The sequence below is a fragment of the Eleutherodactylus coqui genome, chromosome 1 (assembly GCF_035609145.1).
Source record: "Eleutherodactylus coqui strain aEleCoq1 chromosome 1, aEleCoq1.hap1, whole genome shotgun sequence".
Lineage (NCBI taxonomy): Eukaryota > Metazoa > Chordata > Amphibia > Anura > Eleutherodactylidae > Eleutherodactylus > Eleutherodactylus coqui.
The window spans coordinates 529847171-529862354 of record NC_089837.1 but is presented as its reverse complement, the minus strand read 5'-3'; the positions used below and the strand labels follow the sequence as shown (position 1 = coordinate 529862354).

The 15184-nt window shown below is 56.1% G+C and overlaps 1 protein-coding gene across 1 annotated transcript in view; it reads right to left on the bottom strand.

Moving 5' to 3' along the window:
• The window catches only part of CLPB (ClpB family mitochondrial disaggregase), a 57665-nt gene extending 43932 nt beyond the window's left edge, over positions 1-13733 (bottom strand). Inside the window, exons 1-5 of the mRNA XM_066588390.1 lie at positions 13337-13733; positions 10692-10743; positions 9348-9434; positions 6744-6847; positions 1711-1839 (exon numbers count right to left, since the gene is read on the bottom strand). Coding sequence (XP_066444487.1) covers positions 1711-1839; positions 6744-6847; positions 9348-9434; positions 10692-10743; positions 13337-13640 — 676 coding nt within the window. The 5' untranslated portion in view covers positions 13641-13733. The remainder of the gene's footprint in view (positions 1-1710; positions 1840-6743; positions 6848-9347; positions 9435-10691; positions 10744-13336) is intronic.
• Positions 13734-15184: the final 1451 nt, after the last annotated feature.

Genomic DNA, 15184 nt, shown 5'->3' with positions numbered 1-15184 from the left:
GTTGTTATATATTATACTGAGGTAACATGAAAGCTGCGCTGTGATTGGTTGTTATATATTATACTGAGGTAACATGAAAGCTGCGCTGTGATTGGTTGTTATATATTATACTGAGGTAACATGAAAGCTGCGCTGTGATTAGTTGTTATATATTATACTGAGGTAACATGAAAGCTGTGCTGTGATTGGTTGTTATATATTATACTGAGGTAACATGAAAGCTGCGCTGTGATTGGTTGTTATATATTATACTGAGGTAACATGAAAGCTGCGCTGTGATTAGTTGTTATATATTATACTGAGGTAACATGAAAGCTGCGCTGTGATTGGTTGTTATATATTATACTGAGGTAACATGAAAGCTGCGCTGTGATTGGTTGTTATATATTATACTGAGGTAACATGAAAGCTGCGCTGTGATTAGTTGTTATATATTATACTGAGGTAACATGAAAGCTGCGCTGTGATTGGTTGTTATATATTATACCGCTGAGGTAACATGAAAGCTGTGCTGTGATTGGTTGTTATATATTATACTGAGGTAACATGAAAGCTGCGCTGTGATTGGTTGTTATATATTATACTGAGGTAACATGAAAGCTGTGCTGTGATTGGTTGTTAAATATTATACTGCTGAGGTAACATGAAAGCTGCTCTGTGATTCGTTGTTATATATTATACTGCTGAGGTTGCATGAAAGCTGCGCTGTGATTGGTTGTTATATATTATACTGAGGTAACATGAAAGCTGTGCTGTGATTGGTTGTTATATATTATACTGCTGAGGTAATAATTCCTCGCAGTTTAAGACCTCTGCTTACTGGCAGTGAATGTGAGCAGGCGGAGGCTCAGACTTCGCACAGGCAGCGGTGATGCCGGACCCCAGGAGTCCTGTGATACCGGCTGCTATACGTTACATGTCCGGAGCTGCCGGCCCCTGATGTACACTTTATAGGAACTGCAGTGAATAGTCCCCCTTATATTGCTGTAAGACCGCGGAGAGGAATGGAGTGCGGAGGGCGCAGGATGGGCAAATATACAGACTTGTGCCACTTCCCATACAAACCGGGTCCATGAAGAGAATGCCAGAACTACAGTAAAGACTGACATAAAGACAAGCAGATCATAGGACTCTGGCCATCGGCGTCTATGGAAAGCTGCAATGGCTGCCATTAGAGGATAACCCCCAGCATCTGTTACAGGGCTTGCCGCATGCCCTGGCATCCGCTGCCCCCGCGCCATCTGTAGTCTAGACACCTGGGGGCCCCGTGTCCGGTTGCAGGTGACATGGAGGAGATGACGGGTAAACAGCCCCGGGCGGACATCTGTCCCCCTACAGCTCTTACCCCTCCGCCGCCCGTATTAACTCTTCGCACGCATCGCCGCACCCATACAGACGAGCGGGCGACGCGACCACTTGCTGCAGCCTGGCGCTGACTGGGTTAATGGGCTGCTGCGCCCGGTCACACCAAGTCCATCAAAGGTCAAGTAAGTGAGAATGACCCCCGCGGCTCCTCAGTCCGGCCGCCTGGTTAAGTGGCCGGCTAATGGCTCGATACCCCTGCAGATGACAACGGCGCCCCCAGGGCAAAACAGGCAGGTGGAGAGGAAGCGGAGGACAATAGGTAGAGCTCAGCCAAGCGGCACCTGAAGGGCAGACAGTGGGGGGGGGGGCCTGGCACGATGGCGGCGGCACACATCTACGACTCACCGCCCTCCAGTAAGGCTTGGACCGTCCCGTAGTCATCCATCAGGACGGCGTAGTGCAGCGCCGTACAGCCGCGGAAACTGGCGCGGTTATTCAGCCGGTTACTGAAGTCGTCCTCCCGGGTGACGAGAACTGCAAGGAGAAGAGAGAGAGGTCAGAGGTCATCAGCGCCATCACTGCGGCCGTCTTCACACAGCGGAGGGAACGAAAACAGTGACACAATGGCGCACAAAGGCGGCGGATCTGCATCACTCATGGCGGCTTCCACATCAAGCAGCGACCGGCCGCTCCGCCGCGCAGGAACAGCAGATTGCTTGTGGAAAGAACATGCGCCGTATATGACGGCGGATCACCACTCGATAGCGCGGATACGTAACGTCAAATCCAAGAACCGCACCGCTGATCTCAGGGAACTAAGCGTGATCCACACGGAAATCTGCGGCCAACGCTCGTGTGCGGAGCGAGAACCCCGGGCGCCATTTTAGCTCCATTTCATGGGACACATCTGTGTGTAGAAACCGCAGTGAGAAGAAACGCGCAAATTCACTTCCTCTGGAACTGCAGAAAAACGCTATAAAAAAACGGGGCGCAGAATGTGTGCAGACACCCACATTAACCCATTTATTACATAGGACCCTGCTTAGCCACGCCCCCTTGTCTAATGAGGTGAAAAACCAGTCTGCAACACGTAACAAACCAGGTGCGACACGCGTGCTTTAATTGGCGCATTGGCCTCATTCTATCCTAAACTGGACTCATTCTATCCTTCATGTAACTTACTGCCTAGGTGGCGCTGCAGCAGCAGGATGGACAGCACTAAAACATTCACCAGAACGTTGTCTGTCCTGTTAATCAAAGTCTGATCATATCCATCCCATGTGGCTGATAACAGAGAGCAAGAGACCAGACCGGTGGCAGGTGTGGTGTGTCTCTGGTCAGGCAGGACAGATGCAGCCCCCAGGGGGGCGCTCTCTGATATCATCCGGTTACACGGACGGGCGATCAGCAGTAGTCACACCTCCCTGGTGCAGAATGGCCGCCGCAGGACCGGATCGATGATGACCACCTGCCACAGAGCGGCGCACAACACGTATATTCTGAGATCAGCCTTGGGCTGCGTACCGATGGCGACAGCCGACGAGGATTCGCCTCATAATCCGCGGGAGGCGGAGAGGTAGAATTCTGTCGCAGGTTTGCACATGTAGTTGTGGCGAATCTACCCCTTCCGATGGCGCCAAGTCACATGAGCGAAATGCATCAATCAGCGCCACGTCTGCGGAAGGGCGCAGAAAAAAAATCAGCGCCATCTTGATCTCAGCACGGACTTCCATTCAAACGATCGGTAGACTTCTTGGGAGTAATCACGGAAATGGCGCAAATTGCGCGGTGCACGCCGGGCCGGAGGTCCTCCTCGCACAGCGGATTTCACATCCAAGAGTGTCCCAACCATTGGAATGGTGACCGGCACCACCGACAGTGCGGCGTTCACGGGGGCGCTCACACAGTGTATTTTGGCGCATTCTCCGCATCATAACACGCTTACGAACACGCGTCCCGCTGATTTGTAATGGGAATCCGTGACCTTGGCTCGGCGCGCTTTAATCAAAATACGTGTCAAATCTGCCGTGCGAACCGACCGGTGGAATACGTCCGCGCCGCGGAATCCACTACGGAACGTTCCGTGTAAACTCCAAGACAAGCAAGATCCACGCGCAAATCAGCAGCTTTTGTGACGCGGTTCCCGGCGCGGACTCGCAACGGTTCAAAGGCAAAAACTGGGCGGCTCATATGGGCGGATTTTGGCGTGGATTTTTTTCGGACGCGTCGGACCTGCGGGACGTTCTGCCGCGAAATTCACCACAGGATTTCCTGTACAAATTCTACTACAGAAGAAAACTTCAAAAAGCGCGGCTTTCAGCCGCAGATCGGCGAGCGGGATTGGTCCAGTCTGTGCGCAAAATCTGCGTGTGGAATTCTGAGGCGCAAAATCGTATCTCTGCGAGTTTTCATGGCAAAAACGTGACACGAAGCGGATCCTGACGTTGAAATTGCGCAGTGAATCCCGCCGTGCGAACACGTGCCGCGGCTCCGCAAGGAACGCAAAGAAGGAGCCGATGCACATTTTCCGCGTGGATTCTGCCTCTAAAAGCTGCAGCAGAAATCGCCGCGGTTTTCCTGTCGCGGTTATGCAAACATTGGCCGCTGCTCAATGGGCAACTCTGCGCAAACCGCTTTGTCGCGTCACTCATCTGCGCCATACGGACTGCGGCACGGATTCCCACTGAAGGTAACAGGATGCGGATTTGTCGCCGATTCCGCCGTGCGAACAGAGTTAATCCACGTCCGGTTTAGCGCGTATGGCGCAGCCCCACTGAATGGCGCTTACATCCAAGTGCGAATTGTGGAGCACGGATTTCCATTCAAATTTGCGTCGGGAAAAATCCGTCAGAGCCTTAAAGGGCCATACACGCAGAATGCGGCGACCGTAATTAACGGGAGAGGATGATGAAACGCCGGAAACCATCAACGGAAACGAGCGAAGCGTGCTTTGTAAAGAGATGCGCGGTGCAGGGTGCGTCCCCACGAAGGGTTAAGGGGCCCCTGGTGCGGATGAGCGGCGTGTCAGGGAAGATGAATCTGAGATACTAGGCAGGAGAGCGCTAAAGAGATTAGAGGCTTCTGATTACCGGGCGTCTGCTCCCCTCCCCCGCCCGCCGCCGTGACAGCTCAGTCATCATCTGTAAGAAATACCGGAGCGCGGCGTTATGATGGCAAACTCGATAAAGCGTCAGGGGGAGCCGCGCCGCACATCCATCACCGGGACGCCTGCAAGATCTCAGCTCGCTGCCGGCCGCGCAAATGTCTAATATATTTCTGGTGATGCCGCAGTTTAGCTGCTTTTATGAAATACAAATATGTGTACGGATGGCGGCGGCGGCGGGCGGGGGAGGGGCGGTCACCCAGGGACACCAGAAGGTGCCGCAGAGTCCGGCGCAAGAGCTGACAATTAAGAGACGAGATGTCTCATTACAGGGGATTCCCAGCACGCAGGGTGGGGGAGGGGGGCGTTCTTCACCGGCTCCCCGGGGGCCGTAGATGGACGATTGGATTAAAGGGGCGGAGGGACATCGTGAAAACTATTAGCGGGTGCAAGAATATTCACGGACGGGATCATCAGTGAGGTATTTGTCCTCCACTGTGTGTGGCCTTTCAGCCAATCAGAAGAACCAAAGCAGCCCATGTGTCTGTGTGACCCCGCCCATCGGACTCCACAGAGGAAGGAAGGACTCCTTAGGAGTCTAAAGTATGAATACCAAGTTTTGTGAGACTATGAACTGGAAAGCTCCTTTGTGTTTGGAATACAGCTATTGCTTCCTGTTATCAGCCACCACAAGCAGAAGAGAGGCCAAGTGTAGCACAGAGACCTCCATGCTCCTCCCCCTCCCCCCGCAATATCATCTGCTCCTCTTAAATAACGCTGCTGTACTGTAATAAGATGGGACTGATATCAGCCGCTCCTCTTATGTAACGCTGCTGTACTGTAATAAGATGGGGCTGATATCAGCCGCTCTTCTTATATAACGCTGCTGTACTGTAATAAGATGGGACTGATATCAGCTGCTCCTCTTATATAACGCTGCTGTACTGTAATAAGATGGGACTGATATCAGCCGCTCCTCTTATATAGCGCTGCTGTAGTGTACTACGATGCCCGGTTACTGGCCCTTTAAGGCCAGCAGGTTGTGTTGCGGTGACATCACGGCGCGGCTTCTTCCTGCGGTTCCCTGAACATGTGAGTGGCGGTGGAGGAGGCGGTTGCTCTGCGGTCATTTTATGACACGGTAAACCTGGTTAGCGTGTGTTTGTGCAGCTCGGGGCGGCGGTGACGGATCGCTGGCGGCTGCTGATGGAGACGTTACACTCCGCGCCGCTGACAAATATCAGATTATTCAGCAGTAATATAAGCAGCCATAAAGCAGCGGCGGGGGCGCATCTGCATAATAATCGGCCGGGGACGGTTATTTACAGAGAGGAGAAGGCATATTAAACGGCAGCACATCCGACCGCTGCCTGGGACGCCGCGTCAACAAGTGTAAAAACGTGCGCCGTATCTGCGTCCCAACAGGATACGGCCTCTTCCAGCAAGACGAACCTCAGCGCGGCCTGCGCCATTCGTCAGCGACACGCTGTAGGCCAGGCTACAGGGCGCGTTACGGGAAGCCTGCAGGAAGCGACCGTGCCCGGTCCGTAAGGGTCACATATCATATCTACATATACCAGCAAATAACTATCATATGCTCTACTCCAGTCACATCCAGAGCTGCATTCACAACTGTGATGTATCCGCCCAGCAGGCGCCGAGCTCTAGCTGTGTGACTACTATCTTTTTGGGGTTTCTGGAGCCCTTACCCCCTCTTACCCCTCATGTTTGGCGGGCCTCCTATTGACTTGTTAGTCATCTTTAACAGGTTTAAACATCCTGAGGAGTGCTGGGAGTTAATGGAAGTGAAGCATGACTACTACCTCCACCCACAATGTACTGATCGCCACTGTCAGGAAGCCAAAATTGTAAATGCAGCTTTGGGAGTGAATGGAGTATAAGATACGATGGAGGCTGAGATAAGTACAAGATTCCGCAGCTCTGGATGTGACTGGAGGATAAACTATAATGTGGTACAAGATTATGCAGCTGTGGATGTAACTGCAGTAAAAGATATGATATATTGAGAAGTACAATATTGCTGCTCTGGATGTGACTGGAGGATAAATATTATGTAGTGTAAGAAGTACAAGATTCTGCAGCTCTGGATGTGACTGGAGGAGAAGCTATGATGTGGCATTAGATGTCACACCACATTACAGACCCTGCTGGTTCAGTCTACATTGGTTAGAGAGCAGTGCATTATGGGTAATTGGATAAACTGAAGGGACTTCTGGACAGCCGTTATGCCTGCAGCTCTGGCTGTGACTAGAGTATAACACTGGATGTGACCCGGTGGCGTTCCCCTGTAAGTCGTAAGCAGGCGGTCTCTTACCTTCCAGCGAGTGCAGACTCTTCTCCTTCGCCACCTCGTAGACGTTGGAGAAGTCGTCCCCCAGGTTCGGGTCGGCCCCGGCGCGCAGCAACGACTGGACAACGCTGTGAGAAGAGAGAAGTGTGAGGGGCGAGGAGCCAAAACTGCATGTGTAATACGGAGAGGATAGAGCGCATCGATTACACGTACCGCAGAACACGCGGCAGAGCGCGCAAAAGAACAGCCGTCAGGCGCACGCAAATACGCTTACACTCCTGTGAAGCTGGCCTATATCATGATCTACTGTGTCTGCAGCTCTGAATGTGACTAGAGTATAAGCCGATGTAGTAGCAGAACTGTGGCTGCAGCCTTGGATGTGACTGGAGTATAAGCCGATGTAGTAGCAGAACTGTGGCTGCAGCCTTGGATGTGACTGGAGTATAAGCCAATGTAGTAGCAGAACTGTGGCTGCAGCCTTGGATGTGACTGGAGTATAAGCCAATGTAGTAGCAGAACTGTGGCTGCAGCCTTGGATGTGACTGGAGTATAAGCCAATGTAGTAGCAGAACTGTGGCTGCAGCCTTGGATGTGACTGGAGTATAAGCCAATGTAGTAGCAGAACTGTGGCTGCAGCCTTGGATGTGACTGGAGTATAGGGCATGATGTAAATGTAGAACTGTTACTGCAATTGTGGAAGTGACTGAAGCATAAGACATAACAGCAGAGTAGTTTCTGCAGCTCTGGATGTGACTGGAGCCGAAGACGCGGTGCGGTTTACGCTTAGTACGCAGTAGTTGGAGTAGTGCTGGACGTCCGGCAGTCGCGTGGGTCTGTCTGTATCGTGGGACGCTGAGGGTCCGGTAATCTGGAGTGTCGCCTTTACTCACAGAGGCTCGGAGGTAGATAATAACGCCCCCCGGTGGTGGTGGTGGGGGGGGGGGGGACGTACATCCTGTGCACTATTGATCTCCCTCTACCTTCGTGCTCGGCGCGGTCGATAGAGATGAGGGCCGCACGTGTGGCGCGGTCTGAGCACCTCACGGAGCCGGCGGCGGGCAGCTGGGACCACTCAACCAAGGTCTCTACAGAGGGACAGCCGGGCGTGACCTCAGGGCCGCCCACCCTCTAATTACCGCAGCCAGGAGCGCCAAAAATGAGCCCAGGAGGGTCCGGCTGCGGACAATGACCTTTGGCGCAACAGTCATGTCCCCCTTTATTCATCATCTGATAATCTGGCAACGGACTGTAAGACGACGAGCGACAGACTAACGTGATGACCGCTGCCGAAGGCCGACTGCTCCGGCTGCATCGTGTTGGGAGGGTCAGAATTGGCGCAAGCAGTGTGACTCGCAGGTTGGGGGGCACAAACTTTCTCTTCACTTTTCATCTTACAGACCATTTCCCCCTTTCTTGCCATGTGACCCCCAGGGGGACTGCTGACCCTCCCCGGCAGAGATCAGAGGCGGCACTCGGCAGCGGTGAAGTTTACACTCAGCTTCCACTTGCGTTCCGCTCCGGCGGTCACCTGGAAGAGTCAACAGTGTCGGGGGCTGCGGCCGCCATTGTCCTCGCCCCTCGGGGTCTCCGGCAGCCATTGTGCTCCGCGCTCAGTAACAGGATGAGCACGAAGACATGAAAGCAAGACAAACACGGAGCGGGAAAGCCTCTTATGAGACGCCCTTGAAGGCCTCCTCCTGGCATTGAGTTTGTCATGGAATCATGTCAAAAAGCGGCGCCACACACGAACTCGCCGCACGGGTCGTGCCGCTCGAGAGCGGATATCCAGCCATTGTCCCCGGCCCTAATCCTGTGTTGGCCCAACTCATTTACGGGCTTTTGGTTACTTATGAACTTGCAACATCAAAAGTGGCGGTGCGGAGCGTCAATGGGCGCCAAAGGGGGTTCTTTTCAGACGGCTCATTGGATCTGGAGAGAGAGGGATGATCGCCCTGGGAACCGGGCAACATGGAGGCGAGGGGGAAACGTACAGCGCCGCTCAAAGAGGACGACAACCACATGTGCGCCGAACCGGAACCGCGAGGCCATGTGCATCAATGCTAGAAGCCAGCCTGGAGCGCGAACCGCAGCCCGGCACGTAGAGATGACCGCGGAGAGCGCAATATCCACGCCATGTGATAATAAATAATAAATCGCACTAAGTCCCCTGCCGCTCCGCGCCCCACCCCCACCTGTGGCATGGGTCCTCTGTGTGGCCCGATTCCCTACTTTCAGAGCAGGCAGTGTGTGTGGCCCCCCCTGCTCCGGACCACCGTGCGCCCGCCCCTGCCCCCGGACCCTCCGTGCGCCTGCCCCCGGGGCGCCGGCCCTCCGTGCGCCCCGCCGCCGGCCCTCCGTGCGCCCCCGCCCCTGCCGCAGGCCCTCCGTGCGCCCGCCCCTGCCGCAGGCCCTCCGTGCGCCCGCCCCTGCCGCAGGCCCTCCGGGGCGCCGCCTCCTCCTCCAACGCAGTCGCTTGCAGTTTTTCGTGTCCCCCACGTGTAGTTCAGCCGTGACATCAGCTAACTCCTCCTCCTACCTGTGAAATACAAGACCTTGGGGGTTCTAGTTCGCAGGTGGAGCAGACTTACTGCCCTCGGGCACATCACTGGCAGCTGCCATCACACATACCTGCGGTTCCTCCCCATGGCGGCCACCATGAGCGCCGTCCAGCCCAGCTTGTGTCTGCTGTTGGGGTCCACCTTATCCTGCAGTAACCTGGAGGGAGAAGACATCCGCCATTAGTGCTGCGCCCCCTGCTGGCAGCACGCTGCGGCTTCCATTAATCCTTGTGCAACATAGGAACAAATGTTGCCAAGTGGAAACCATCATCAAGAAGGAATCTGCCAGCTTGGTAACCACAAACTATGCTGGACGTCACAACTGACCGGTCCAAGTGACATCACTGAGCATACACTAATAGTATCATCCCCCCCGGGAGATATGTGTACAGAGCCGCTAGCTTGGGTACAAGATGTGATACGGTGGGCCAAACTAAGCCTGGACCCATCGCTGAAGACACCCGGATCCCCTCCGCAGCATCGAGTTTCATCGTTCATCACTGCAAACGGAGGCGACGGCGGGGGTCAGAGGCCGTACACGTAACGGGGGCGACGGCGGGGGTCAGAGGCCGTACACGTGACGGGGGCGACGGCGGGGGTCAGAGGCCGTACACGTAACGGGGGCGACGGCGGGGGTCAGAGGCCGTACACGTAACGGAAGCGGGGCCCAGGCCGTACACATAACGGGGGCGAGGGTGGGTTGGGGGCGGGGGGGAAGGGGGGGGGGTCACGGGCCGCGCACTCTGCGGGGGCGGGGGCGGGTCACGGGCCGCGCACTCTACGGGGGCGGGGCGGGTCACGGGCCGCGCACTCTACGGGGGCGGGGGTCACGGGCCGCGCACTCTACGGGGGCGGGGCGGGTCACGGGCCGCGCACTCTACGGGGGCGGGGCGGGTCACGGGCCGCGCACTCTACGGGGGCGGGGGTCACGGGCCGCGCACTCTACGGGGGCGGGGGTCACGGGCCGCGCACTCTACGGGGGCGGGGGTCACGGGCCGCGCACTCTACGGGGGCGGGGGTCACGGGCCGCGCACTCTACGGGGGCGGGGGTCACGGGCCGCGCACTCTACGGGGGCGGGGGTCACGGGCCGCGCACTCTACGGGGGCGGGGGTCACGGGCCGCGCACTCTACGGGGGCGGGGGTCACGGGCCGCGCACTCTACGGGGGCGGGGGTCACGGGCCGCGCACTCTACGGGGGCGGGGGTCACGGGCCGCACACTCTACGGGGGCGGGGGTCACGGGCCGCACACTCTACGGGGGCGGGGGTCACGGGCCGCACACTCTATGGGGGCGGGGGGGGTGTCGCGGGCCGCACACGTAATAGGCGCCGAGTTTTGCAGCAAAATGACAACTTCTTCTAGGGGTGGGATTTCTGTTCTACAGGAGTATACATATACGCTGCTGTCCGCTCACCTGTCCACATCGCTGAGGGCACCGGTCCGCGCCGCCTCTAGCAGCTGCTCACCTGGAGGCAGAGAGCAAACAGTCTTATGAGAACAAGTGGCTGACACGTTGGTACAGCGGCGGTCCGGCAGGCGGTGAACATCCGCCGGGTTTGGATTTATTGTGCAGCAGTTATTTCTCTCAGGACCGCCGGGTCACACGGGAATCCCGCCACCAAAGTCGCACTCTGGAGTGTGAACAAGCGTTAAAGGGGTTGTCCCGCGGCAGCAAGTGGGGTTATACACTTCTGTATGGCCATATTAATGCACTTTGTAATGTACATCGTGCATTAATTATGAGCCATACAGAAGTTATTCACTTACCTGCTCCGTTGCTGGCGTCCTCGTCTCCATGGTGCCGTCTAATTTTCAGCGTCTAATCGCCCAATTAGACGCGCTTGCGCAGTCCGGTCTTCTTCTTTTCTCAATGGGGCTGCTCGTGCCGGAGAGCGGCTCCTCGTAGCTCCGCCCCGTCACGTGCCGATTCCAGCCAATCAGGAGGCTGGAATCGGCAATGGACCGTACAGAAGCCCTGCGGTCCACCGAGGGTGAAGATCCCGGCGGCCATCTTCACCAGGTAAGTAAGAAGTCACCGGAGCGCGGGGATTCAGGTAAGCACTATCCAGTTTTTTTTTTTTAACCCCTGCATCGGGTTTGTCTCGCGCCGAACGGGGGGGCTATTGAAAAAAAAACAAAAAAACGTTTTGGCGCGGGACAACCCCTTTAAATCACAGAGCAAGGACACCATCCTCAGTGCAGGACGAGAGCGCCACCTGCAGGTCACCCAGCGCTATAATGTGCAAGAACTAGTGACAATCCGCACCCGGCCACCGCGGACGGCGGAGCTCCGGCAGTCACATATCCAAGACCGTGGACCCATAATCTGCGCTCCGCTTCCTTGTGCTCTTAACCAGTCCTACAGTATACGGTATATACTGGTCGCAGACACTGACATCAGGGCAGCAGCGGAGTTTACTGACGCTCTAGACTGGTGGTCTGCTGTACGACGGGGGTCCGCACTGCTCTCCGGATCACACAGACATATCCGTCGGCTGTCAGGAGGGGAACCGTTGGGGGACTCAAGGATCTGACTCTCAATTCATTTAGGGGTCCGAAGGAGTTTATTGGGACCAGATGAGGCCAGGGGGTCTGTAATCAGTCTGGGGGGGGGGGTCTGTAATCAGTCTGGGGGGGGGGGTCTGTAATCAGTCTGGGGGGGGGTCTGTAATCAGTCTGGGGGGGGGGGTCTGTAATCAGTCTGGGGGGGGGGTCTGTAATCAGTCTGGGGGGGGGGGGGTCTGTAATCAGTCTGGGGGGGGGGGGTCTGTAATCAGTCTGGGGGGGGGGGTCTGTAATCAGTCTGGGGGGGGGGGTCTGTAATCAGTCTGGGGGGGGGGGGGTCTGTAATCAGTCTGGGGGGGGGGGTCTGTAATCAGTCTGGGGGGGGGGGTCTGTAATCAGTCTGGGGGGGGGTCTGTAATCAGTCTGGGGGGGGGGGGTCTGTAATCAGTCTGGGGGGGGGTCTGTAATCAGTCTGGGGGGGGGGGGTCTGTAATCAGTCTGGGGGGGTCTGTAATCAGTCTGGGGGGGGGGGTCTGTAATCAGTCTGGGGGGGTCTGTAATCAGTCTGGGGGGGGGGGGTCTGTAATCAGTCTGGGGGGGGCACGAAGGAGTTGATGGGTACCAATTAAGTCTACAGTTCCAGCGTGGGGGTCCCAATGAGTAAAGGTGAAGTGTGGGGTCTGTACGAGTCTATCCGGTGTCGGGGGCCAAAGGAGTTCATGGGTACTGATAAGAGTCTAAGGGTGCTGTCTGGGGGTCCGAAGGAGCTTACGGGTGCCGAGTCTAGAGGTCCATAATGAGTGTAAATGTCCGGTCGGGGGCCTGGAAGAGTTTAGGGATCCGGTGTGGGGGTCTAAGTGAGTCTATGGGGTCCATTACTTTGTGGGGGTTCTGTTATGAGTTGATGAGAACTGAGTCTACAGCCGGGTCTCGGAGTCCGAAGGTGAGTAGTGGTCCGGTCTGGGGGTCCGTAATCAGTTTATGGGGTCTGAATGAGTCTGGATAGGATTTCATGGTCTGTTCTGGACGTCCGAAGGAGTTTTTGGGTACAGATTGAGTCTGTGTGTCCAGTTTGGGGGTCCGTAATGATTGAGAGTCTGGGGATCTGGTCTGAGAGTCCAAATGAGTTTATGGGGTCCAGAGGCATCTAGTCTGGGGGTCCGAAGGGGGTTATGGGTACCAACTGAGTCTAGGAGACCGTTCATGGGGTCTGGGGGTCCAGGGGGGCTTTACAGGGTCCGGCGTAGGAAGTAGCTCCTGCTGTTAGTTTCCTCGCACCTTCTGTCGCGTTCAGCTCGGATGTTCGCCGTAGTACATGAGATGGGCGCTGTGGGACTGGCTGCGCGGCGGGCACGGGTGTGGGGGGGGGGGGGCGGCTGTAAGGGCTGATGTAACCATCTTGTCCGTACAATGCAGAAAACGATTTCTCGGGAGCCGCAAAAATGACAAAAACTCGACGGCTGGAAGGACTGACAGCGCCGCCCACCACCTCATCGCTAGTGATGCCTGTACACAACCCCCCAATACTCATCCCCTCCCGTATGACGTCATCACCTTTATTCCCGTCTCCTCTGCTATAAGCACAGGCCACCAGCAGGGCGGCGGCAGCGAGCAGCGGGGATCCACTCCAATCATCATGCTCTCCTTGGCCGTCCCCAGTGGTGGAAGTCTGGTACTGCAATTCCTGCAGGAGTGAGCGATGACTGACGAGCGCGGAGCGCCCTCCAGTGTTCACCAGACGGTACTGCAGTCCTGAGGCTGCGCGCTGACCGTTCGCCCTCCCGGCCCGCAGTGAAGGCCCCGGAGTGGCGGCGAGGAGCCTGGAGATGCCAAGCCCGGACACCCGGGGGCTCCACATGGAACCACACAGGGACGTCTAGACGCAGCGGCAAAACGGAACCTCCTGTCACCTTCCCAACCGCCGGCTCTCGGTGCGTGACATCACCACCGCGTTGCGTCATGGGAGTTGTAGTTGCTAAGTCAGCGAGGTGGGTAGGGCTACTGGGAGAGGGAACTACATTTCCCGATAAGCTGTGCGCTGACGTGACGGGGAGTCCTGGTGCATGCCGGGACATGTAGTTCGTTGGAGATGACATTGCGTTACATCAGCGAGCTCATTCGCCGCGGATCATACACTTCATCATTTGTATCCTCCATAAAGGTTTCTGCAGCCTCATTAATGTGGATTTAGCAAATTACTGAAATGAAAACATTTACTTGTCATAGAATGTTCTGGAAGTTTCCGGAAGGACTTCTTTAACAGAGAACTATGATGTAATCGTGTGGAGTTTGTCGCTGGTTTTCCGGCGCGGCGTCGTGTTGCGGTTAATATACATATTTTTGCTTTGTTTTCCCAGTATTATGATGGCGAATGGCGATCCCGCACAGTAACATGTGACCGCGACAAACCGGCAGCCATCAGCAACCAGGCAGAGCAGCGCCGCAGCGAGGCACTAATTACTCGCTATCGGCGCTGCTGATGGTGGCCTACTTCAGGGGTCAGATAGATTTGCGCCGTTTCCACCCGGATACACGGATCTGCAGTCCAGGACGTTGTTGGGACTCGTCCCGCTGTCACCGTGCGGATTATTGGGGGACATCATCCGATAATACGGCGCTTAATACTGCGGATTCTCACCGGAGCAGAGAGACCCAGCGATGAGGCGCCAATTAGTGAGATCCTCCCCCCCGAGGGCGGCGGCACACCGGCGTATTTATGGCGCAATACACCGAGAACAGAACACGTCGACTTCCGATCTTTTTGCGTCTTTGTGCACCAAAGGGGCTCCTAGAAGTCGATGGGGTTGCGCCAATGTGCACGCAACACACCAGCAGACGCACGAAACACTGCGCAATTGCCACGCAAAAAAGAACACGTCTGGAACGTATTAGTCATTTCAATCGGGGCGTCTCTGCCGCGCGCAAATGATCGTGTGCTGCGGGCGCAGAGCGGGCAGCAATATACTCCGATACGCGCTCGATAAAGCTTTGATAATTTTACAGATGCGCTTGCGGTCGCGTGGAGCCGCCGGAGCTCGCTGTACACGGGGCGGTGTGGAGTGAATGACGTCCGCTCGTGCGCCTGTCTATACGGGCAGATAAATCGCTCGCTGTTCCATCAGGCATTGTGTTGGTCGTTCAGTCGCTGCTGCGGCGAATGAGAGCGACTAAACGATGGCGGTTCACACGGAGCGACGCGCGAACGGGGATTGTATGGCCGCGCAAAATGAACGGATTTCTGTTTGCTGTTAAGTCGTTGGCCGCGCTTACACCGAACGATTAACGCTCAGATTTGCCCAATCCAACGATTTTTGGAGCGCTAATCATCCCACGTAAAGGCCGCGGCCGCACGAGCGGATGTGGATGTGTGTGAGCGTTGTGTTGTGGGGGAACACGGCGTAT